The sequence below is a fragment of the Channa argus genome, chromosome 11 (genome assembly GCF_033026475.1).
Source record: "Channa argus isolate prfri chromosome 11, Channa argus male v1.0, whole genome shotgun sequence".
Taxonomy (NCBI): domain Eukaryota; kingdom Metazoa; phylum Chordata; class Actinopteri; order Anabantiformes; family Channidae; genus Channa; species Channa argus.
Genome location: NC_090207.1, coordinates 1,458,353 through 1,484,158, shown reverse-complemented (window position 1 = coordinate 1,484,158; position 25,806 = coordinate 1,458,353). Strand labels below are relative to the sequence as shown.

At 40.7% G+C, this 25,806-nt stretch overlaps 2 protein-coding genes across 4 annotated transcripts in view; both read left to right on the top strand.

Annotated features, from left to right (window-relative positions):
* LOC137135790 (uncharacterized) overlaps positions 1-25,806 on the top strand; it is a 191,457-nt gene that overhangs the window by 3,161 nt on the left and 162,490 nt on the right. For all 3 annotated transcript variants that reach the window (XM_067520369.1, XM_067520370.1, XM_067520376.1), the window contains 2 exons: positions 207-2,881; positions 4,066-4,119. In XM_067520369.1, coding sequence (XP_067376470.1) covers positions 4,101-4,119 — 19 coding nt within the window. In that variant the 5' untranslated portion in view covers positions 207-2,881; positions 4,066-4,100. The remainder of the gene's footprint in view (positions 1-206; positions 2,882-4,065; positions 4,120-25,806) is intronic.
* Positions 1-25,806, top strand: part of LOC137135793 (GTPase IMAP family member 8-like) — an 86,921-nt gene that overhangs the window by 38,301 nt on the left and 22,814 nt on the right. The window lies entirely within an intron of this gene.

Sequence of the window (25,806 nt, the reverse complement as noted above, 5' to 3'; positions counted from 1 at the left end):
ACCCGACATTTAAACAGAGTTCTTCTGTGACCTGAGAGGCATTTCCCTCAAAACTAACGAGAAGGAAATAAATTCTTCTGTTCACAGTCATGTGAACTCACACTGTGTGTGCAGAACAAAGTAACACAACACACATTTATCTGAGATTCCATTGTAGTTTCTGTGGCCTTATTTCTGTTCTCTTGTTTTACATTTCATGTTCCAAGTAACTGACTTGGAGCTGAGGGTTGTTCTGCTGGGGAACAGCTGGTCTGAGAGGTGTTCAGTGGGGAACTTCATACTGGGAGAAACTAAGTTCAACATTGAGGAAGAACCAAAGATTCTGACAGTCAGAGGACAGTTGAAGGACAGAGAAATTGTTCTCATCCACACCCCAGGTCTGCTTCATCCCAACATCTCTGAATACAAATTGAGAGAATATGTAGAAAACTGTGTGACACTCTCTGCTCCTGGACCTCATGTGTTCCTGCTGGTTCTACAGCTTGAAGACTTCACTGAGGAACAAAAACTGAGGCTCTGCAGAGTCCTTCAGCTTTTCAGCTCTCAAACATTTGATCATTCACTGACACTCATATCAAAGCCCAGACAGGAGGGTTCAGGTTTACAGAATATGTATATAAACTGTTCACATGTTGACGACTTGATAAAAAGATCTAACTACAAATCACTGAGGCAGAACGTCCTTGAAATGTCTGAGCCGCGGAAAAGCTTGAACAAAATTGTAGAGAGGAACAATGGAAAGCATGTGAGCTGTGATCGTTTAACCATGAAACACAGCTCTTGTCCCAGTGCAGCTCTTGTCAATGTGGACTCTGCTGGATCTGTTGATAAGTGCAGAATTCTTTTTGATGACATCAGAATTTAAATGTAAGTGTCTAAGACATCATTAATCAATGTTGGGCTGTAACATGTTACTAGCCAGGCATTAATGTAATAATATTACTTTTATAAGTAATCTAATCAAATTTCAATAAAAATGTAATGAACTACTTTTGACAGGGAGTAATAAGTAAAGCAATATGCATTTTGAACAGAGTAACAATTAATGAGTAACATATTACATTGTGTTTTAGTAACAAGCCCAACATTTAATATCGTTGCAGTTGATGGTACGTTGATTTTCTTAACAATAACAATTATAGCACAGAAATTTTGACATGGTTTTCAAAACCACCTGATATTGTAAGAATCACACCATTCAGTGGTTCAGTAGGTTCTTATCAATAGACAAAATAAACACAGACCCACAATCTCTCTAGGTTATGGCAGTAATTTGATGAGTTTACTTTAGGTTTAGGTACAACAACGTCAGGGATCGATTTAGGAAAACAACTGTAAAAAAACTGAAGTGCAAACAAATCTACTCAGTTTGAAGTAGGAAAACAAACTACGGTCTCCAACATCCACCCACGTAAACCACCTCCAAATGCAGATTTTCACTTTCTCTTTTATTACAAATGTGTCCTTCTATTTAGTAATTATTCACTACAGCCACTAGATGTCAGCTCTCTATCACATGTCTGGAAGTTAGAAAGCTTCTTAATGAAGTACAAGTATGGGCTGATAAGCTCTTGATAATGTTCTATTAAATCTTGTGCTGACAATCAAATCCTGTAAAAACACTATCATGTGCTCATGGATTAAAAAAAAAAACATAAGCTGACACTGGCAACAGAATGATGCACAACATCATATTTTAAAAACTGACCATATGAATCAAGGAAGAAAAGAAAGGATTTCTGAGCAGTATACAACTTATTCAGAACTACTTTTCATGACTTGTGGGAATGTTGTGTTTCCTCAGTTTTCTTGGAAAAAAGTTCTTTATGGAAGTGATACTGTGCTAACGCAAACTTAGATTCTTAGATTACATCATTTTCATGTATAACTTTTGCTGCTTTGCAAAAAATGAAATACAATCAGATACAGCAGCTCCGCCTTGAATTCTGCATATACAAGGTTTTAATTTCTCACTTTTTAGGTCGGAACTGTCAGAAAGGTGATAATTCTACTGCAGGTTTATTATTGAGGTCAAAGTGGGTAGTGGAGTCATATAAGACGAGGTGGTGAAGATATAAGAAGAGGTGGTTGTAATGTTTTGGCCACCCTGTTTTACATGAATGAGGTGTGACAAACAGCATTCAGGAATAATTAGGATTATTCATTCATTTTATTTTACAACATTAACACACAGACCAGGTCTCCTTTATTACATTTGTCTTGATGTTGTGGTTTGGTCTTAAAATCAGTGAAACAAAGCTCAGGGGTTTGAATCCACCACAGGTCTTTTTTTCTCCTTAATTTAGCCAAACAATAAGTCATTTCTGAGATAAAGAGGGTTTTTATCATTTTATTTGATATGATTTTGTTGTAACTGTTTCAGTATACGTTGTGTTTAATTTAAAACTATACGAAAAATCAATGTTATATAGAGACCATGTAATCAGAATGTTTGTTTCCTGACGCTTGGAAATATGTTCATACAAGTTTATGTCTGAGTGAAGCCATTTGAGCCATTTGGTAGATGTTAGTTCCTAAGACTTGAGAGTACGGAAGTCGCGACGTCATGTCACATGACCAAACAGCGCATGCAGATCAGGGTTACGTCAGGACGTTCGTACTTCTCTCGTCGTAGGAACTTACGTCTGTACCCTGGTATTCTGTGGTGACGTTGCAATTTCTGCGTTCATCACTAGAGATGTACCGTTAGAGTATTGTGAAATAGTCTTACAAATTTAGCATAACCTTCTAAAAGATGATAATATATCTAACTGTAAAGTTAGTTTAAACGGCTAGCCTAGGCGCTAGCGGGCTAACACGGGAACGAACTACCCAAAATGGCAGGCGGAAGAAATTACAGAGAGTTATACAAAATCGAGGCGTAAGTAAATTCTGAAACATTACAACTCGGTTTAGTTTCACAATAGTTAAATCATGTATTAAAACATTTTAGAGTTTTGAAATCTGTAACTTGATCCACCACGTTTTCTGACTTGCACTTTTGTCTCAGGACTAATGGTGCAGGAATAATTTCAGCTGTCGAGTGAATTATTTCAAAGTTTCCCACATAGAAACATGAAATAAGCGGATTTTATTTCCGTCTTCTGGTTTCACACACAAAGTGTTAACGGTTTAATTTCAGATCGGTGTTAAAATCAGCTGTGATTTTCCATAAAGAAGAGTTGGAGGAGCTCTGATCGAACGTTACTGTGGACAGTATTTTAGGAGAGTTCTCTGGAGTCCATCCTATCACAGTCAGAAGTGTTAAAATTATAAAGGTTTAAATATATGTTTGTGAAATAAAAAATGAAAACTAGAGACGTCTTTGTCACAGCACATTGTAGCGACCCACGGCTTATGGGAGTTAACTGTGGTAGAAGCTAAAGCTAAGCTAAACGGCTAGCCTAGGCGCTAGCGGGCTAACACGGGAACGAACTACCCAAAATGGCAGGCGGAAGAGAGAGCTCTTGTGTCCCGTACACCGCACGACGAAGTGTCTCGAGCTGGTTGACAGAAAAAAACAGACAAACAGCTCTTCCCTTTTTACAGCTATGCCTGTCACCAAAGATAGCTGCGCTTTACTTTGGAATAACTCTCAACAACGGACACCGTGATCGCCACTCCTTTACCCAGCACTCTCCCTAACTGTGCCAACACACACACCACGTATAACAACACTTTAAAACACACAGGATGCCTCACTACCCATTAGTCCCTCAGGGCTCACTGTGCCAGCCCCCACACTAGTCCTCTAGCTGGCCGTTACAATATGGAAGATTTAGGAGCTGTTAAATAAAATCAAAGTGCCAACCAGCATGAGAAGTTTCACTCTACCACAGTAACTGAGCTGTATAACTTTATGCTGAAATTGATATTTTTGTCTATGATTATTTTGATGTTTTATATGTTAGAGGATCATTGGTGACACATTTCTGAAACAGTGACAGATGTGAGACAATAATTGATCATAATTAAGTAATTTCCAAGTTTTTTCGGAGTCTGTATGAGTGAATGAGACAGTTTGTAATAGATGAACAACATTTTTCACTTTTCCCTTTCTCCCAGCTGAACTAGTCTGTGGTGTTTCCAGCAGTGACATCATGGCGTCTGCAGCATCAGGTGAGTTCAGTCCTCGTACTTTTAATCAGGTCTGTGAGTGAAAATGAGCCAAAGTGTTAGAAAAACTGGAACAAAGCAGAGGATTTTCAGCTGTACCACAGTCACTTTACATCACAGAGATGAACTAACTGACATTCAAAGAATAGTTCCATATTTATTTCTGGATTTATATTTAGGTTTTAAATTAATACGTCTGCATTATTACATTATTCAGATGCATATATGTAACTGACAGCAAAACTTGGTCTGTTCAGAACAAACACTATATGAACTTTAACCTAGAATGTGAGAATGCTGCAAGAAACCAGTACCAAACCAAACATCCCTCATTCCAAAGTTCAGCTGAGACTTACTGAAACACACAGTAATACAAAGAATGACAGCAAATGGGTTTAAGATGGGGGGTGTTATGCCCCTGGTCTAGGGGAACCTAGACATAACACGATGTGCGCCACCACTGCTTTCATTCCCAATCAAAACCAGACCAAGTGTTGTAATATGTAGCTATTTTATTCACTTCGGACGTGAGCAAGGCCCAAAACAACAAACAAAAACTCTAACACCATCCCTGTCTGACCTTAACAACCAAATAAATGCAAAACAAATGACAGGGTGTCTAACCTGAACTCCTAGCCCAAAACAGGAGAAAACGCAATAACAAAAAGGGCTTCTCACTCCTACTGTGGCTACTTGGTGCTCAATAATTTACAGTGAGTTCTATTTACAATTTTTACAGAAAATTCCAAACAAAACAAAGTGCGGAGCTCCCTGTAAGTCCAGTAGTCGCGTACAGAATGCTGGGTTGGTTAGAAGTGGCAGAGGTCGGGGCGCTGGGCTGCTGGCATCGGTTATAAATGGAGAAGGACGCTGCATCCTGTCCAATCAGGTGGTGACATTGAGTTTGAATGGACCTATGGACCACCTGTGGCTCAACCCCACCCCCTCAGACACACCCACATAAAAACACACCCACACAAAACACACCCACATAAAAACACACCCACACAAAACACAGGAGGAGGAGAAAAAGACAACATAACAATAACACACGTAATGACTTCGGTCATAACACCCCCCCTCCAGAAAAAATCAAACATTTTCCCATGGGTAAATGTTTCATTCTACCTAGCACCTAGACAGAGCATCAGCCAATATATTGTCTGGACCCCTTTTACAGTGAATTACAATATTGAAATCCTGGAGCAACAGAGACCAGCACATGAGACGGTTGTTGTTGTTCCGCATCTGAGTCAGAAATACGAGAGGGTTGTGGTCAGAGTAAACAACGGTGGGTATGGAACTGGAACCTAAATACACTTCAAAATGTTGTAGGGCCAGTAACAAAGCTAATGCCTCTTTTTCAATAGTGCTGTAATGGAGCTGGTGTTTTTTAAACTTTTTAGAAAAGTAGCAAATTGGATGGTCTATACCAGCATCATCCTCCTGCAGGAGCACTGCACCTGCGCCGAGAGCACTGGCATCCACCTCCAACTTAAACGGATGCGTAAAGTTTGGGGCGGCGAGCACAAGGGCACTGCAGAGGAGAGCTTTGGCGGCTTGAAAAGCAGACTGACATTTCTCTGACCACTGGTACGGGGTTTTGGGGCTTACCAGGCTAGTTAATGGAGCAGCGACGTCTGAGAAGTTTTTACAGAAGGCTCGGTAATATCCAGCCATCCCGAGAAAGCGGCGGAGCTCACGGCGCGTCTGGGGAGCTGGGAAGTCAAGAATGGCCTGAACTTTAGCAGCAACAGGGGACACTTGGGCCTGTCCTACTTGTTTGCCCAAATAGGTAACAACCGTTTTCCCAAACTCACATTTGGCCATTTTAAGAGTGAGGGAAGCAGCACGCAAGCGACTAAAAATTTCACTAAGGGTTTTCACGTGCTCAGATCAGGTTTCCGAATAGGCCACTATGTCATCTAAGTATACTTCACATGTGTTCACACCTGAAAGCACTGTATTCATCAGCCGCTCAAAAGTGTCTGGGGCATTTATCAATCCAAATGGCAAAACTGTATACTGGAGGAAATGGTCTGGGGTGACAAAGGCACTAATTTCAGAGGCACGTGGTGTTAACGGGACCTGCCAGTACCCTTTTAGGAGGTCCAGTTTGGTGACATACTTGGCAGAACCAACACGGTCTACACAGTCATCCATACGTGGAAGCGGAAACGAGTCTGGTTTCGTGATAGCATTTACTTTGCGGTAATCATTACAGAACCGGGGCGTCTGGTCTGGTTTGGGAACAAGAAGAGAAGGTGAACTCCATGGACTATTACTGGGGACAGCAAAGCCAGGGTCAAGGAGGTATTTAACTTCTTGTTGCATTCGTTTGGTGGGATGGACACGATACGCATGCTGTTTAATAGGTTTGTGTTCACCTACATCAATGTCATGGCTAATCACATGAGTTTGAGAGGGAATATCGTGGAATAAAGCCAGATTATTTTCGATTAGTTTTCTAATGTCAGATCTGGCTGGTTCGGGTAGGTCTGCCAAATATACCTTAAGGTTACTCAGGATTTCTGTGTTTGGAAGGCGTGCACAGGAAGCTGAGCTATGTCTGTCATTTAAGCCATCATCTCTAGGATTGTATGGTGCTTGTGGGACAGACAAAGCGGAGACAGAGACAACAGGAACTATGGCAAAAGAAAGTACACCTTCCCGTTCAACATACTTTTTAATCATGTTAATATGGCACACTCGAGTTTTTTTCTTGCGGTCAGGGGTTTGAATTAATCTGTTTCACTAAGTTTACGGTCAATCACATAGGGACCAGAAAACTTAGCTTGAAAGCCAGAACCAGCAATGGGCAGTAGAACTAACACACGGTCACCTGAGTAAAAAATCAGCGCAACGGACTTTCTATCATAATTTGCCTTCATCTTGGTCTGAGCAGCTGAAAGCGATTCATGAGCTACATCACAGGCCTGATGTAGTCTCTCTCTAAACAAACTAACATAATCCAGAATGTTCGTTTCTGGACTTGGCTTCTCTGAGAGCCATTTCTCACGGAGCAAACGCAATGGGCCGCGCACAGTATGGCCAAAAACTAAATCGGATGGGCTAAAACCCAAAGACTCCTGACGGGTTTCCCGCACAGCGAATAGCAGCAGCGGTAGCCCCTCATCCCACTCACGGTTAGACTCAGTGCAGAACTTCCGAATCATGCTTTTCAACGTTTGGTGAAATCTTTCTAATGCGCCCTGACTCTCTGGATGATACGCGCTGGATTTGCGGTGCTTAATACCGAGCTCGGTCATAACTTGCGCAAATACTTTAGACATGAAGTTTGATCCTTGGTCACTCTGAATATGCTTTGGGAGGCCGAATGTTGAGAAGAACTTGACCAGAGCTCTCACGATGGCACGAGCCTTCAACGAGCGTAGTGGCACAGCCTCAGGAAAACGCGTCGCCGCACACATTATTGTCAGGATGTATTGATTGCCGGATTTTGTTTTTGGTAATGGACCAACACAATCTACAATGACATGTTCAAATGTTTCTCCAAGAACAGGGATCGGTCGTAACGGAGCGGCAGGGATTAACTGATTGGGTTTACCAGACATTTGGCAGGTGTGGCAAGAAAGGCAGAATTTCACAACATCGGATTTAAGTCCAGGCCAGAAGAAATGACAAAGGACACGATTATAAGTTTTTTTTATGCCTAAGTGGCCGGACATGTTATGATCATGTGCTAGACTCAGAACTTGGAGACGAAAAGGCTGAGGGACAACAATTTGACACACGGAGTCATGTGTGGAACCAGAGCTCGGAAACCAGCGGCGCATTAGAAAAACCATCATCTAGCAAGTAAGACACAACCTTTTACATGTGACATTTTTGATTTGGGACACACAGTGAGACAACGTTGGATCCGATTGCTGCGCTCTAATTAACTGATCTGTGTCTACTGAGAGAGACAGCATCTTATCATCAGGCTGTAAATCAATACAAACAGATTCATTAGAGTTTTTACACTCTGATGACAAACTTGTAGGATCAGAGTTGCTCATGAACGAGTCACTGAGATCCACCAAGTTTCCAAACTTTCGTGCTTGCGCACGGGTTACAGCGCACACGGGAAACACAGGGGGCGAGTTTAGCGCAGTAGGATCAGACTCACACACATCAGTGCTCGGAATTTCAGTAACTTCCAGAGATGGAAAAACTTTTCCACCCGCCAAATCATTTCCGAGTATAAGATCTATTCCTGCAATCGGTAACTGATCTCGCACAGCAATTTTACACGTGCCCTTCACGAAATCGGAAGACAGCTGAACAAAATGCAAAGGCGCACGCATTACTGACATTTTCACTCCCCACGCCAAAATATCTGAACCGCAGTAAGACTGAGCTGAGAAGGGTAACACATCCCCACGAATCAGGGACTGTTTTGCACCGGTATCTCTCAAAATTTTCTCTCCCACCAGAGAAACAAAACCATGAGAGACAAAAGGTTCAAAATCTTCATCAATGTTGTTATTTCTCGGCTCCACTGAAGGTGTGGAGAGCGGCCTGCTTTGTATTAGCGCTATGGGTGATGGAGATTTTGTAATTTTGGAGTCTGAAGCATCTATGCGGGAACGATGAACGTTTGTCGGAGATTTTATTTTTCTTTCAGAATAAGCCAAATCACGACGAACTGGGGAAGTGAAAACATTTTTATGGGTTAACGCAAACTCGTCTGCTAAGTCAGCAGCCGCAGAAAGAGAAGTGACTTTTTGTTCATTTAGATAAACCACAATTTTGTCAGGTAGCCGATTTTTAAACTCTTCCAACAAAAGGAGTTCACGCAGATCATCCAAGGATTTAACCTTTAGCCTGACACCATTTGTCAAACAGAACGCAAACTCTACGTGTGTCTGTGTGGAAGTTATTTCACATTTTCTAAATCTCTGTCTGTAGGACTGTAACCAGTTAATATGCACATAGAACAGTAGCTTTTACTTTGTCATAGTCTAAACTGTCTTCAATAGACAAAGAAGTACATACTTCCTGGGCTTTGCCCACAAATTTACATTGAAGCAGCAGAGGCCACACAGTCTTTGGCCACTTTAACGTAGCCCCTATACGTTCAAATGCATTGAAATATGAATCAACCTCTGATTCTCTAAACGGCGGAACAAATGCGATGTGCCTACTCACGTCAAATCCATCTTCACGGCCAGATGAGGGGGACAGAGATGCAGGACTGGCAGGTACAGCGGCTCCCCGCTCTATCTCCAGACTCTTCACCTTTAGCAGCATGGCCTCCACCTCCAACTCCCGGTTTCTCACCTCCACCTCCCTTATCCGCAGGGTTAATTTTAATTCCTCCACGGTCATACCAGGATGAAGTGGTAGGTCTTGGAGCGGGGCAGGAGCACCAGCTAAGTCACCCAGCTCAACTTCCCCGAAGGGCGTCGGCTTAACAAAAAAAAACCTTTCCATGAGTTTTGCTATGAGGAGCCGTTTCAGTTCCTCTTTTTTAGCATTTAAAGGCAAACGCACATCAAAAAATCAGCTATCAGAGCCAAATCAGCTTTCCGACATCTGTCCAACTTGTCTCTGGTCGGATTAGTTGTGAACTCCTCCAATTTAAACTCCATGTTGCCACAACCACAAAAGAAAAAACTTCCAAACAGACAAAACAACTACCGAGCTAATACCTACGCCAAAAATGAAACGAAGTGACTTAAATTAGGACGGACGAGCCCCCAAATCATGTTATGCCCCTGGTCTAGGGGAACCTAGACATAACACGATGTGTGCCACCACTGCTTTCATTCCCAATCAAAACCAGACCAAGTGTTGTAATATGTAGCTATTTTATTCACTTCGAACGTGAGCAAGGCCCAAAACAACAAACAAAAACTCTAACACCATCCCTGTCTGACCTAAACAACCAAATAAATGCAAAACAAATGACAGGGTGTCTAACCTGAACTCCTCACCCAAAACAGGAGAAAAGGTAGTAACAAAAAGGGCTTCTCACTCCTACTGTGGCTACTTGATGCTCAATAATTTACAGTGAGTTCTATTTACAATTTTTACAGAAAATTCCAAATTACAAAAACAAAGTGCGGAGCTCCCTGTAAGTCCAGTAGTCGCGTACAGAATGCTGGGTTGGTTAGAAGTGGCAGAGGTCGGGGCGCTGGGCTGCTGTCATCGGTTATAAATGGAGAAGGACGCTGCATCCTGTCCAATCAGGTGGTGACATTGAGTCAGAATCAAATCAAAAAGATAAAGAGAAGTGGAAAAACTTATGCAAAGGAGCTTTCACCAAAAACAGAAACCATCTGAATTTTAACGTTGAAATACCATTTTTTTTTTCTTTTTTTTTTTTAATGAAATGTTTGGCCACAAAATATTCCTGCCAACTTCCCTTTAATGCCACTTGCACCCATTGATTATTGTTAGGATGAATTTATTTAGTTTGTATTTTGAATTAATGATTTTTTTTTTGTCAGTTCATTAGGTACACAAAGTTAGTACCATCTATCTACTCCTATGTTGACAAGAGTATTAAAACTTGTAAAATGTACCTTTACAGTAAATTCTGTTCAGATAAAATATGATTAATTTATAACGAATCATGATTAACTACATAAATCACTTGATTGATCACAATTCTTCTTTGGGCTGTTCCCTTTCAGGAGTCTCCACAGCGAATCATGTGCCTCCATCTAACTCTGTCCTCTGCATCCTCTTCACTCACACCAACTAAGTTTATGTCCTCTCTTGCTACATCCATAAATCTCCTCTTTGGTCTTCCTCTAGACCTCCTGCCTGGCAGCTCCAACCTCAGCATCCTTCTACAGATATATTAACAGTTTCTCCTCTGAACATGTCCAAACCACCTCAATCTGTCCTCTCTGACTTTATCTCCAAAACATCTAACATGAGCTGTCCCTCTGATGTCCTCATTCCTGATCCTGTCCATCCATCACTCTCAAAGAGAACCTCAACATCTTAAGCTCTGCTACCTCCAGCTCTGCCTCCTGTCTTTTCTTCAGTGCCACTGTCTCTAAGCCGAACATCATCTCTGGTCTCACCACCGTCTTGAACATCTTTCCTTTCATTGTAGCTGATACTCTTTTATCACACAACACACCTGACACTTTTCTCCACCCGTTCCAACCTGCCTGCACTCGCCTCTTCACCTCTTTTCCACACACTCCGTTGCTCTGAACCGCTGACCCTAAGTACTTAAAGTCCTGCACCTTCTTCACCTCTGCTCCCAGTAACCCTGCAAATACTGCATCTGTTGGAGTCTTTCTAGGCATGAAACCATATTGCTGCTCACAAATGTTCACCTCTGCCCTTAGCCGAGCTTCAACTAGTCTTTCCCACAACTTCATTGTTTGGCTCATCAGTCCTCCTTCCACCTTCCTTCTCTGCATCATCAAAATCAACTCTCTATCCTTCCCTGTCATAGTCCCAACATTCAAAGTCCCTATTGTCAGTCCTATTTTCTTGACTTTCCTCTTCTCTCCCTTCCTATGAACACACCTCCCTCCTCTCCTCCTTTGACCCACAGTAGCCCAATTTCCACCAGCACCCTGTAGGTCAGCAGAACTGGTGGTGGTCATTTTTAACCTGTGCCGCAACTGATCTGGTATGGATGTCTGATTCATTGTGGAAGTCATGATTCGCATGTTTAATTTGGCATGTGTTTCAGATGACCTTCCTGACACAACCCTCTGCATTTATCCAGACACAAAAAGACACTGGCCTATTCTGTTTCATCATTATAGCATCACATTGTCTTTTCCTAACAAATTCATCTTTAGATGAACACAGATGACACAGTGTGTGTATGTAGGACTTCTGTAGATGGGAGCAGACCAAGCTCACAGGAGCAGCAGTCAATGAGAGAAGCAGAATAGTTGTAGTGCAACACATTCAGGTGACCAGGAGACCCACTAATATTCAACAAAAATAGGAGAAGAGTTACTCTATGAAAGGACAAGGGGGCAGTTTTTAGGATTATTTTACTTTAGGTGTAGAAAAAGCAGCAAATAAATACCAGGTGTGCAGCTGATTACTTATTCAGGCAAAATGAAACAAGTTCTAACATATTAATACATGATTAAGTAATTGTACATTACTTTTATGTTAAAGAAAAAAGGATTTTAAACAAAAGTTTCTTTTTTCATTTGGATCATCCTTTTTTGTACAGTCTGTACGACATGAAAGATAAATGTGTTTCATCAGATAATAAATCTTGTGCTTGTTTATATTTGATTTTGGTGAACATCATCACATTTCTTGACCAATTTATGCAGAAAACCAGGAAACGGTGTCAGTACGAGCTCTCAGGACTGTATGGGCGTCTCTCAATACAGAGTCCTCAAAGTCGGACTTTGTAACTATTTACAATTGGGGCAACAGTATTGTTACAGCAGCAGCTTAGCTCAGTACTGATGATTACACTTAAACACAAATGTACAGTAGTAGTGACAAAATAATCTGAAGTGTTAGTTCTAAACAACCGAACCTCAATGAAGGAAGACTTCAGCTGTGAATGAATGTCCTGTTATCGGTATTGCTTTGCAAGAATGACCAACTTATTAAAATGACTTATTTATAATCTTAGGAAATGTGTATGGTTACAACAATATCAGCAATAATCAATTTGCAATAATCTAAATCTCACTGGAGAGAACTTAACCCACACTGTGAACAATTCTCCTGGCGTAAACCAGATGGCGCCATAAAATCTAGGATTGACTATTGGTTGGTCTCTCATCTTGTATCCAACCACTTTAACACATCTATATCACCTGTTCCATTCATAGATCGCAGCTTTATTGTTTGCAATTTAAAACCCCCGAAAATGTAGACACAATAAAGGTTATTGGAAATTCACAAGTTCTGCAAAGGAGTAAAGCTAACTATATTAGAAAAACTAAAAGATATTGATTTTTCATCCTTTACAAAGAAATGGGAATAATAAAAGATGCTTATCCATGAAACTAAAAGCACTACAGATGTAGCCAGGGAAAGTTTCAGTCTCTGCCGTGTGAGTTCGTCACTCTTACAGCGATTGCTCGTCTCTTGTCCCACATGATGGCATGTTATTACAGTTTATGGTCTGTAGGTGGAGCTCAGTTTACACAGCTCCAGGTGCATGAGCACATCGTAGTCCCTACCACAATGTATTGTACTAGTAGTACAGTATTTGTACACGAACAAGATACTGGAGTAGAAGATATATATCAAGTATTATTCAAGAGGAGAACAGCAAACTTTTTCCAAACAAAGTTTCAAAGAACCTGAATCTGTTGTTAATCTGATCACACAGTTAATTACTGTTCAGACATGATGCCTGCTTTTAGTGCTTTATATAGGAGACTTGAGACTCATATGTGCACTTTAATTTTTTTAAAAGTCTCTCCCCATAAAAAAAATGAGGCAAATTATTATTATTATTATTATTATTATTATTATTATTATTATTGTAAATTGTCTTAGCAATGTTTTACTCTCATTATATTCATCCTAAACAAGAAAAGTGTGATGAGAAAACAGAAGATAAACCACAGCTTAAACAGTTTACTGGTACAACAGCTGAATAATTTGACTGTGTGGTTACACAAACAGTGTAAGTGTCTGTACAACGGAGCAGCGCTGTGGAATTGATCGCTCTGTAAAAGTAGAACCAACCCGACTGCTGCAGAGGTTTTGGGTTTTTCATTCATATTTAATTGAAATCATCATTCAAATCTCCATGGTTACCCACCCAGTAACTTTGTAGAGAAGTTTGTTTTGGGGAATTTGCCATGAAACAAAGCAGAAACACTGACACACTGCTGCAGAGCTCATGATCCACACAGAACAGTGGGAACTTTAATATTGAGCCTGTTATTATTATATATGTCCTACACTGAGACAGGACAGGATTTTTAAATTCTTTAAATCTGTGTTCATGTCCATCTCACCTGGAAAAGGCTTTGGACTTTGACTCCGCCACCTCTCCTGTGACTGGATAGTTACTAACACATGATCATTAAAAGAGAGATGATTCTGTATAAACAGCTTAGATTAGTTTTCGTTATTAATTGGTTTTAAATAAGAAACTATTAAACCACGCCAAACTACACATTGGACGCACTGTATGTGGAAATAAGAATAAGAATAATAACTGACAGACGGAGGAAACGGAACAGTGAGAAAAGGAGCAAGAAAAGAAGCAGCGGCTTCATTAACTGCACCAATTGTGAATTTTTAAAAGTTGGACTCATACAGGCCATTTTGTGTTAGTTTTATTCAAATGTGGTCGGACTTTGATGTAAAAACGACATCACTCCATGGTGATGATGTCTCTGTTCTCCCTCTCTGCACTCTTACAAAAAGCCGGTTGTTTTTATTAACAGCTGATCTAACAAATCTACACACCGTGATAAGATCATTCACGATGTTCACTGTTCAATGAAACTAAAATCTACAACCCCAATGAAAAGAAAAAGTTAGGACAATGTAAAACATAAATAAAAACACACGTCAATGATTTGCAAAACTCATCAAACCATATTTTATTCACAATAGAACATAAACAACATATTAAATGTTGAAACTAAGACATTTGACCTTTTCATGGAAAATATTAATTCGTTTTAAATTTGATGGCAGCAACACATCTCAAAAAACTTGGAACAGAGGCAACAAAAGGCTAAAAAAAACTAATTGCCACAAATCAGAAACAAATTTTGAAGGAGCATTTGACAACTAATTAGTTTAATTGGCAACAGGTCAGTAACATGACTGGGTATAAAAGGAGTATTTCAGAGAGGCAGAGCCTCTCTAATGTAAAGATGGACAGAGGTTCAATTTGCGACTAACTGCATCTAAAAATTGTGGAACAATTTCAGAAAAATGTTCCTCAACATACAATTGCCAAGACTTTGAAGATCCCACCATCTACAGCAGGGGTGCCCAATGCATCGACCAGTCGATCGCAAAGGTAGTGTGGGTAGATCGCATGGAATTAACAAAGTAGACATCAGCCCATCATCTGTCCTCACTTTGAAATTTGTCACTTGATTGACGTACAGGGCAGCCAGTCTGACATCTGACCTTTTGTGACACATGGGTCACCGCGCATGCGCATGGATACAACGGTGCCTAGTGCTGCAAAACTCTAGCAAGCTAGCGAGAGCCTCCAATTTATTTTTTTTAAACTTAAAGGGTTTAAAAATGAGTGGGGGAGCTGGACACTTCCATACGGAGTGGGAGGTGGACTTTTTTTCACTGTGTCATTTTAGAAGTGCGTTTGCCTCATCTGCCAGGCTGTCATTGCTATAGTGAAGAAGGGAAATGTGGAGCGGCTTCCATACAGACAACTGGATGCATGTGACCTTTGGGCCCTCAAGCAGCACTGCATTAAAAACAGGCCTGATTCTCTACTGGACATCACTGCATGTGCTCAGAAACACTTCCAGAAATCACTGTCTGTGAACACAGTTCACTGTATAATGCACAAATGTAAGTTAAAGCTGTATCATGCAAAGAGGCCACATGTGAACACGATCCAGAAATGCTGCAGAATTGTGTTCTCTGGGCCAAAGCTCATTTAAAATGGTCTGAGGCAAAGTGGAGAACTGTTCTGTGATCAGATTAATCAAAATGTAAAATAGTCCAGCTTGTTATCAGTGGACAGTTCAAAAGCCTGCATCTCTGATGGTGTGGGGGTGCATTGGTGCCTATGTTGTGAGGAGCTGACACATCTGGAAAGACACCATCAACGCTGAAAAGTACATAGAGCTTCCAGAGCAAGAGATGCTCCCATACAGACAACGTCTCTTTCAGGGAAGACCTTGTATATTTCAGCAAGACAATGCTAAACCACATACTGCATCTATCACAACAGCATGACTTCACAGGAGAAGAGTCTGGGTGCTGAACTGGCCTGTCTGCAGTGCAGACTTTTCACTAATAAAACCAAAAATCCAGCAACAAAGGCCCAGGACTGTTGAAGCTAAAATCCTGCATCAGACAAGAATGAGACATGAAGAATGTTGATGGGTGTTACTGCCATCAAATTCAAAATGGGCTAATATTTTCCATGAAATTGATCTCACTTTCAACATCTGATATGTTGTTTGCATTTTATTGTGAATAAAATATGGGTTAAGATTTGTAACGTATTGCATTCTGTTTTTAATTATATTTTACACACAGTCCCATCTTTTTTTGAATCTGGGTTATAAATAGTCTGATAGTGATGAGCTCATTGACAACTGTGGGAGGTGGTTGTTGTAGTTTGTACCAGAGGCTTATTTGCAGTGATTTAGATCCTGGAGAAAGTCTGATAAACAATCACATGTCGAATTTGCAAGGGACTTGTCTAAACATTTTTATAGATGGTGCTCTGCTTTAGAGGTGACTACTTCTAAAGACTGGTATGATCTGATGGTGCTGGAGCAGTTTAAAAATTCTCTTCCGCCTGAGATTTCTACTCATGTTGCTGAGCGTGGCATGAAAGCTGCCTCTGACGCAGCGACTCTAGCAGATGAGTATGTGCTGGCACATAAGGGAAAATGTGATCATTTTGCTTCAGGTTTTAATGCTAGTCATAAACCTGCATGTCAATCAACTAAGGCTTTTTGGTCTGAGACAACCAAAACGAATCGTGGTTCAAAGTGTAACTATTGCCATGATATGGGACATTGGAAGACAAACTGTCTTATGTTGAAAAACAGAGGTAATCGTGCAGGTGCTAAACCTGTAAAACCTACAGCTCAGTCTGTGCTGCCTTTTTCTGACGTAACGGATACTGGTGATTATGTGTTAGTACAAGAAATAGGTTTAGCTACTCGTGTGTTCCTTTGTATAAAGTCAACCTGTCCTGTTGCCTTGTGGACAGTGATGTTCACATTGGTGTTTGTCCAGCACTGCCAATAAATGTGATTCTAGGGAATGATTTGGCTGGCAACCGGGTTTGGCCTGGTAGGTCTTCATCAATCAAATGACCACCTATGTGTTTGAGAGATCTGGGTAACTGAACAAGAGTTTCCTAATGTTTTTACATCTTGTGCTGTCACAAGAGCCATGGCTAAAGCACATACAAGTTCTTCGCTATGTGAAGAAGAGTGTGGTTTGGGTTCTGAGTTGCATTTACCAGATTCTTTTTCTGTTTCCCAGCAGCAGTTAATGAGTGAGCGGCGACTTGATGCTTCTTTGAGTGAGTTATTTGGGCAAGTACGTTCCGGTGAGGAAGCCCGAAGTGCTGTCTGTGGGTATTTTTTGCAGGATCAACTATTGGTCCGTAAGTGGGTACCGCCGAGCCCTAATGGCCTTGGTGATCCTGTGGTCCAAATTGTGGTTCCAGCTAAGTACCGCAATGAAGTGTTGAAGTGTTCTCATGACCAAACGGGCCATTTGGGAGTGAATAAAACTTACACTCATATTTTGTGTTACTTCTTTTGGCCCCGTCCTAAACGTGATGTTGCCACCTATATTAAGACTTGTCATACATGTCACTTGACAGGAAAGCTGAATCAGACTCTCTGATAGGAAATCTTATGTCCATCACTTCATCTCAAAAAGTCAACATAAACACAGGTTTATGACAACAGCTGTGTGATAGATCAAATTTAAATGTATTTTTCACCAAGAATTTATTAATGCATCCACAGACATAAGAATTCAGTACTGTGGACTGGGGATGACACTTTTTGACACCTGGGGACTAAAACGATAAATTTTTGAGCCTTTTTCTGAATTAAACACCCTGCATTCCCATACCGCACACAAAAGCCATGACACTTTTAATGGCTACATCTGTAGATAACAGGGAAGAAACTAAAATTACTTGCGAAATTAGTAATAGCTGTAGTAAACTCAACTCAACTCTAAAAAATGACAATTAAATTAACCTTACAAAAAAAATTTGGATGATATTTAAGAAAATCAAAGGATGCATACATACGATCAAGTGCTAAATGGATTGAGGAAGGAGAATGTAACGACATATTTCCACAGACTGAAAAAAGAAGACAAGAAAGAAATCAAATAAACATACTCGATATTAATGAGAAAAATTGCAGTGGACCTCAAAACGACAGCCAAAGAAATCATTGCGTTTTTAAAAAAGTCTTTACTCCTCCTCTAACTCATTTGCAATACTCTCTCCCCACATTCCCCAAATATATTATGATATTTATATTTCTGTGATTCGGATTTGACTAAAGAAATTGATGAAACTGGCATTAGACAAAAGTCCAGGTCCTGATGGTCTAAGATTCAATTTTTATAAACATTTCTGGCTCTGAATAGGAAAAATTTTATTACAAACCTATGTATTTATTACAAATCTATTAATAACTAAATTTGTCTAGTGACCATGATTAAGTTATGTTATTCTTATTCTCAAATAAGGCAAATACTGTAAATTTATAATCCTAATCCTATTTAAACATTAAACAAGGATTATAAAATATTCGCTCACAGCTTCAATAATCGCTTTAAACTTCTTCTTTTCCTTTCGGCTGCTCCCTTTCAGGGGTCGCCACAGCGAATCATGTGCCTCCATCTAACTCTGTCCTCTGCATCCTCTTCTCTCACACCAACTAACTTCATGTCCTCCCTCACTACATCCATAAATCTCCTCTTTGGTCTTCCTCTAGACCTCCTGCCTGGCAGCTCCAACCTCAGCATCCTTCTACCGATATATTCACAGTTTCTCCTCTGAACGTGTCCAAACCACCTCAATCTGGCCTCTCTGACTTTATCTCCAAAACATCTAACATGAGCTGTCCCTCTGATGTCCTCATTCCTGATCCTGTCCATCCTCGTCACTCCCAAAGAGAACCTCAACATCTTAAGCTCTGCTACCTCCAGCTCTGCCTCCTGTCTTTTCTTCAGTGCCACTGTCTCTAAGCCGAACAACATCTCTGGTCTCACCACCGTCTTGAACACCTTTCCTTTCATTCTCGCTGATACTCTTTTATCACACAACACACCTGACACTTTTCTCCACCCGTTCCAACCTGCCTGCACTCGCCTCTTCACCCTTCACACATGTATTCTGTCTTGCTGCGGCTAAGCTTCATTCCTCTGTTTTCCAGAGCAGACCTCCACCTCTCTAGATTTTCCTCCACCTGCTCCCTGCTCTCACTACAAATAACAATGTCATCTGCAAACATCATAGTCCAGGGAGATTCTTGTCTAACCTCATCTGTCAGCCTGTCCATCACCAGAGCAAACAAGAAGGGGCTCAAAGCCGATCCTTGATGCAGACCCACCTCCACCTTGAACTCCTCTGTCACACCTACAGCACCTCACCACTGTCTTACAGCTCTCATACATGTCCTGCACCACTCTAACATACTTCTCTGCCACTCCAGACGTCCTCATACAATACCACAGCTCCTCTCTCGGCACCCTGTCATACGCTTTTTCTAAATCTACGAAGACACAATGCAACTCCATATGACCCTCTCTGTACTTCTCCATCAGCGTCCTCAAAGCAAATACTGCATCTGTTGTACTCTTTCTAGGCATGAAACCATATTGCTGCTCACAAATGTTCACCTCTGCCCTTAGCCGAGCTTCCACTACTCTTTCCCACAACTTCATTGTGTGACTCATCAGCTTTATTCCTCTGTAGTTGCCACAGCTCTGCACATCTCCCTTGTTCTTAAAAATTGGTACCAGTACACTTTTCCTCCAGTCCTCTGGCATCCTCTCACTCTCCAAGATCTTGTTAAACAAACTAGTCAAAAACTCTACTGCCACCTCTCCTAGACACTTCCATACCTCCACAGGTATGTCATCAGGACCAACTGCCTTTCCGCTCTTCATCCTCTTCAATGTCCTCCTCACTTCACTCTTACTAATCTTTGCTACTTCCTGCTCCACACCAGTCACCTCTTCTACTCTTCGTTCCCTTTCATTTTCCTCGTTCATCAACTCTTCAAAGTTCTCCTTCCATCTTTCCATCACACTCCTGGCACCTGTCAATACATTTCCATCCTTATCTTTAATCACACTAACCTGCTGCACATCCTTTCCATCTCTATCTCTTTGTCTGGCCAACCTGTACAAATCCACCTCTCCCTCTTTAGTGTCCAACCTAACATACAAGTCCTCATATGCTCTTTGTTTGGCCTTTGCCACCTCTATCTTCACCTTACGCTGTATCTCCCTGTACTCCTGTCTACTCTCTTCAGTCCTCTCAGTGTCCCATTTCTTCTTAGCTAACCTCTTTCTCTGTATACACTCCTGAACTTCCTCGTTCCACCACCAAGTCTCCTTGTCCGCTTTCCTTTTTCCAGATGACACACCGAGTACCCTCCTACCTGTCTCCCTGATCAAATTAGCTGTAGTAGTCCAGTCATCTGGAAGCACCTCCAAACCACCCAGAGTCTGTCTCAGCTCCTCCCTGAAAACTAAACGACATTCTTCCTTTTTCAACTTCCACCACTTTGTCCTCTGCTCTGCCTTAGTCCTCCTTATCTTCCTCACCACCAGTATCATTTTACACACCACCATCCTGTGTTGTCTGGCTACACTCTCCCCTACCAATGCTTTACAGTCACTGATCTCTTTCAGATTACAACGTCTACACAAGATGTAGTCTACCTGAGTGCTTCTCCCTCCGCTCTTGTACGTCACCCTATGTTCCTGCCTCTTCTGAAAGAAAGTGTTTACTACAGCCATTTCCATCCTCTTTGCAAAGTCAACCACCATCTGACCTTCTGCGTTCCTGTCCTGAAGACCAAACCTGCCCATAACAGTCTCATCACCTCTGTTCCCTTCACAAACATTATGCTCTGCATCACTTCATCTAACTCACTCCAGAATTTCTCCTTCTCTTCTAACTCACATCCTACCTGTGGGGCAAAACCACTCACAACATTGAACATCACCCCTTCAACTTCCAGCTTCAGACTCATCAACCTGTCTGATACTCTTTTCACCTCTAGAACATTCCTCACAAAATCCTCTTTCAATATAACTCCTACTCCATTTCTCTTCCTATCTGACCCATGGTAAAACAACTTAAACCCTGCTCCTAAGCTTCTAGCCTTGCTACCTTTCCACCTGGTCTCCTGGACACACAGTATGTCCACCTTCCTTCTCTGCATCATGTCGATCAACTCTCTAGCCTTCCCTGTCATAGTACCAACATTCAAAGTCCCTACTGTCAGTCCTACATTCTTAGCTTTCCTCTTCTCTCTCTGCCTACGAACACACCTTCCTCCTCTTCTTCTTCGTCTTCGACCAACAGTAGTCCAATTTCCACCGGTACCCTGTAGGTCAACAGCACCGGTGGCGGTCGTTGTTAACCCGGGCCCCGACCGATCCGGTATGGAAGTCTTTGTCACGATTCGCATGTTTGGTTTGGCATGTGTTTTACGTCGGATGCCCTTCCTGCCACAACCCTCTGCATTTATCCAGACTTGGGACTGGCACAAGAAGACACTGGCTCGTGCCCCCTTGCGGTTGCATTTCAATAATCGCTTTAAACAATTACTAAAATAATTAGCTAAACCCAATCAGGATTTCTAAAGGGTCACTCAATTCATAACATCTTTTAAATACAGGATTTGATTTATTATAGTGACCTTATAGAGATGATGGTGTAATTCTATTTCTACACTTGTACAAAATATATTCAATTCAATTAAACTTTATTTATATAGCACCAATTCACAACAAAGTCATCTCAGGGCACTTTACAGAATAAAGTCAAGATAAAAAAGATGTATAAAGAGAACCCAACAATTCCCCCTTAAGCAAGCCATAGGCAACAGTGGAGAGGAAAAACTCCCTTTAACGGAAGAAACCTCCAGCAGAACCAGGCTCAGGGTGGACGACCATCTGCCTCGACCGGTTGGGGTGAGTGGAAAGGGGAGAGAGAAAAGAACAGAGCAACAAAAAGCAACAACAAAACGGGCAGATTGGTAGGACCAGTAGCTGCACGCTGGAAGACACACACCTTCAAAGCCGGGGGACACCTGCAGAAAGGGACAGAGAGAGGGGGACAGAGGAGGACAAAGACAACTACGGGAGAGAACACACAGAGTTAATGACATACAGTGGTGAAAATTGCGGGAGGAGAGGAGAGGAGAGATGGTAAAGAGGAGGAAAGGACCTCAGTGCATCGGGGGGTGGGTCCCCCAGCAGTCTAAGCCTCCCATTCTACCTTTGGAAATTCTGGGAACCACAAGTAGGCCTGCATTCTGAGATCGAAGTGGTCTACTGGGATGATATGGTGCTATGAGATCTTCTATATATGATGGAGCCTGACCATTCAGAGCTTTATAGCAGGGTTTTAAATTCTATTCTAGATTTAATGGGAAGCCAATGGAGAGAAGCTAGTGAAGGTGAAATATGATCTCTCTTGCTAGTTCCAGTCAGCGCTCTTGCTGCAGCATTTTGGATTAATTGCAGGCTCTTTAGTTACTGGGGCATCCTGAAAGTAGGTAATCACAGTAGTCCAACCTAGAAGTAACAAATGCATGGACCAGTTTTTTGGCATCACTTTGAGACATGAAGCTCCTAATTTTGGCAATGTTCCGTAGGTGGAAGAAGGCTGTTCTAGAGATTTGTTTTATATGTGAGTTCAAGGACAGATCCTGATCAAAAATAACTCCAAGGTTCCTTGCAGTAATACTGGAGGCCAGACTTATGCCATCTAGAGTAACAATATGGTTGAAAATAATATTTCTGAGATTTTTGGGCCCAAATACTTTGACTTCAGTTTTGTCTGACTTTAGAAATAAAAAATTGTGGGACATCCAGGCCTTTATGTCTTGTAGTCTTGAAGCGTTATTAACTGATTATTTTCATCTGTTTGCATAGATAAATATAGCTGGGTATCATCAGCATAGCAGTGGAAATTTATGGAGTGTTTTCTAATAATGTTGCCTAAAGGAGACATATATAAAGTAAAAAGTATTGGTCCTAACACAGAGCCTTGTGGAACTCCATAGCTAACCTTTGTGTGCATGGAGGATTCATCATTAACATGAACACATTGAAATCTATCAGATAGATAAGATTTAAACCAACCTAGTTCAGTTCCTTTAATCCCAATTTCATGGTCCAGTCTCTGTAATAAAATGTTGTGATCAATGGTATCGAATGCAGCACTAAGATCTAACAGAACAAGTATAGAGATGAGTCCATTATCTGAGGCCATGAGAAGATCGTTGGTGACTTTTACCAGTGCTGTTTCTGTACTATGATGAACTCTAAATCCTGACTGAAAGTCTTGGTACATAGCCTGTTTCTAAAGATAGATTGATGATATCTAATATGAATGTATCTATTAAGGGTAAAGCTTCCTTGAGCAGCTTAGTTGGAATAGGGTCTAGCAGACAGGTTGTTGGTTTAGATGAGGTAATAACTGAAGTTAGCTCAGACAGATCTATGGCTGAAAAGCAGTCTAACAGGGATTGAGGCCTTATCGATGATTCTAGCACTGCTGTACATGAAGATCTATCTGTAATATTTGGGGGGAGGTTCTGGTGAATTCTTTCTCTAACAGCTACAATTTTATTCATAAAGGTCATGAAGTCATTGCTGCTCAGAGTTAAGGGAAAACTAGGCTCAACAGAACTATGGCTCTTAGTCAGCCTGGCTACAGTGCTGAACAGAAACCAGGGGTTCTTCATGTTTTCTTCTATTAATATGCTGTTCTGGCATCACCGAGCTTTTTTGTACATTTGTACTGTTTTTCCTGTACCATGGAGATCACCTCTTCTGGTTTACTGCCTTCTTTTTTTAGAGGGGCAACACTATCGAGTATTTGTATATATGTCTATATATGTTTTATATTTCTTTATTTATGTTTTATTCATGTCTCATTTTCAAGAGAGACCAGTTTCACAAAAAACAATGCAATTAATATGAGTCAGTGGAACTGTACAACATAAATATACATCACATATTTATAAAATTGTACAGTATCAAAAGTTACTTTAAATATATAAACCATCCTTAACAAAAAAATAATAGATAAATCATTATGAACAGGAGCAGGTATTTATGTATGGAGTCTCTAATTCTTTCAGTAAAAATTTTAAATTGCCCAGTGAGACCAAAGTGGACAGTTTCAGATCCTGTTTCAGAAAACTGCAGGCGTTTAAAGACAAATCATTTATATAAATAGTAAAAAGAGTAGACCCTAAGAATCGAATGTAATAAAATCTAATCTAATCTATAAACAAAAACATGACTGCAAGTAAAAACCTAAACGTATGGAATAAGATTGAAGAATTCAAGTTCAAACTTAAAATTTGGACACAAAGAGATTTATCAATGTTTGGAGACATCTGTTTAACCAAAATTGAAAGTTTGCCAAGGTACATTTACCCTGCATCTTTACCAATTTGTTATAAAGCAAGTGAAGCCATCAATCAGTTAAATTTATATTTCATTTGGAGAAAAGTGCCACACGATATCAAAAAGCAGAAATTGCAGTGATGGAGGATTATACTGTAGCATAGGCTTCAAATCCATTAACTCTTAAAATTTATAAAAGTTAGCAATGACATCTGGTTTCAGATTCCCAGAGCTTTATTTAAAAAAAAAAAAAACATGTAAAACTAGATTTTGTTCTAAAGTGTGACTTCCAAATTCCCAATGCAGCTTTAACTTACAAGTGAAGGACAAAGGACACTTGTTTGGATCAATGTCCACGTTTTGGAAAGAGAAGATCGATGGTTTGAGAGAAGGCTGTGTGAAGTTATATGAAGGAATGAAGAATGTTAAGAGTGGTGAATCAGTATGTTTACATGCACTTATGTGCCAAAAAAGTGACATGAGTCAACCTTCAGATGACCAAACCGGGATGAATGAACCTTCACTCATATTAACATTTTCCACTTTTCTCTCCAGGTTTTTAAACACAGCAGCAAATCAGTTATGACAGTGACAACATGGGTAATTCACAATCTGGTGAGTCCAGTCAGATTTTATTAGACTGAATAACAAACTGTCTTCTCACATTGTGACATTACACATTCTATTAAGTGTCATATTTGTTATTTTCCTGACAAATCAGCATGTTCATCAGTGTATAAATTAAAGTATGTATCTGCTGGTATTGGTCAGTTCTTTGGTTTCCTGAACTAGAACACGAGTTCTTCATACAATTGTCATTATTTACAGTGTCATGAACTCAGAGAAATAAAGGGGACTCAATGTTCCAAAGTTCAAATGAAGAAGATTTAGACAAAAATGGTCTTTGCAGTGATGACAACGTTATTGCCCAAACAAAAATCACAGGCTCCTACTAAGAGTACTGTCCTTCCCTAATGTTGTTTAGCATTCAGTTTGTTCTTCACTGCTCATTATTGTCTAAGTAGCTTCTTTAACAAACCTGCACCTGTCTCATATAAGGACCATGACACACCAAGCTGGTGAACTAGTACTGACAAACACCAACTGTTGTGTTGGTCCATGTACTGTAAGATTTGTCTGCTGTTAGAACACACAGCAAAGACAGAGGCAACCAGCACAAAGCTGCTACGATGTGTGTTTGTATGAGAGAGAGAAAGTGTGAGACCTGTGACTGTGGATATATCAAATGTGAACAAAGCAGCCTCAGCTTGTTGTCACATCACTGTGGCACAGATGGTTAAAACTACTTCTAACTGAGGATGGATGTGATTAAAAAGGTAAAAGGCCAACAGACAGCTTGGTGTGTCCTGGTACTTCAGGCTGAAGGAAATGTTAATGCAGGTC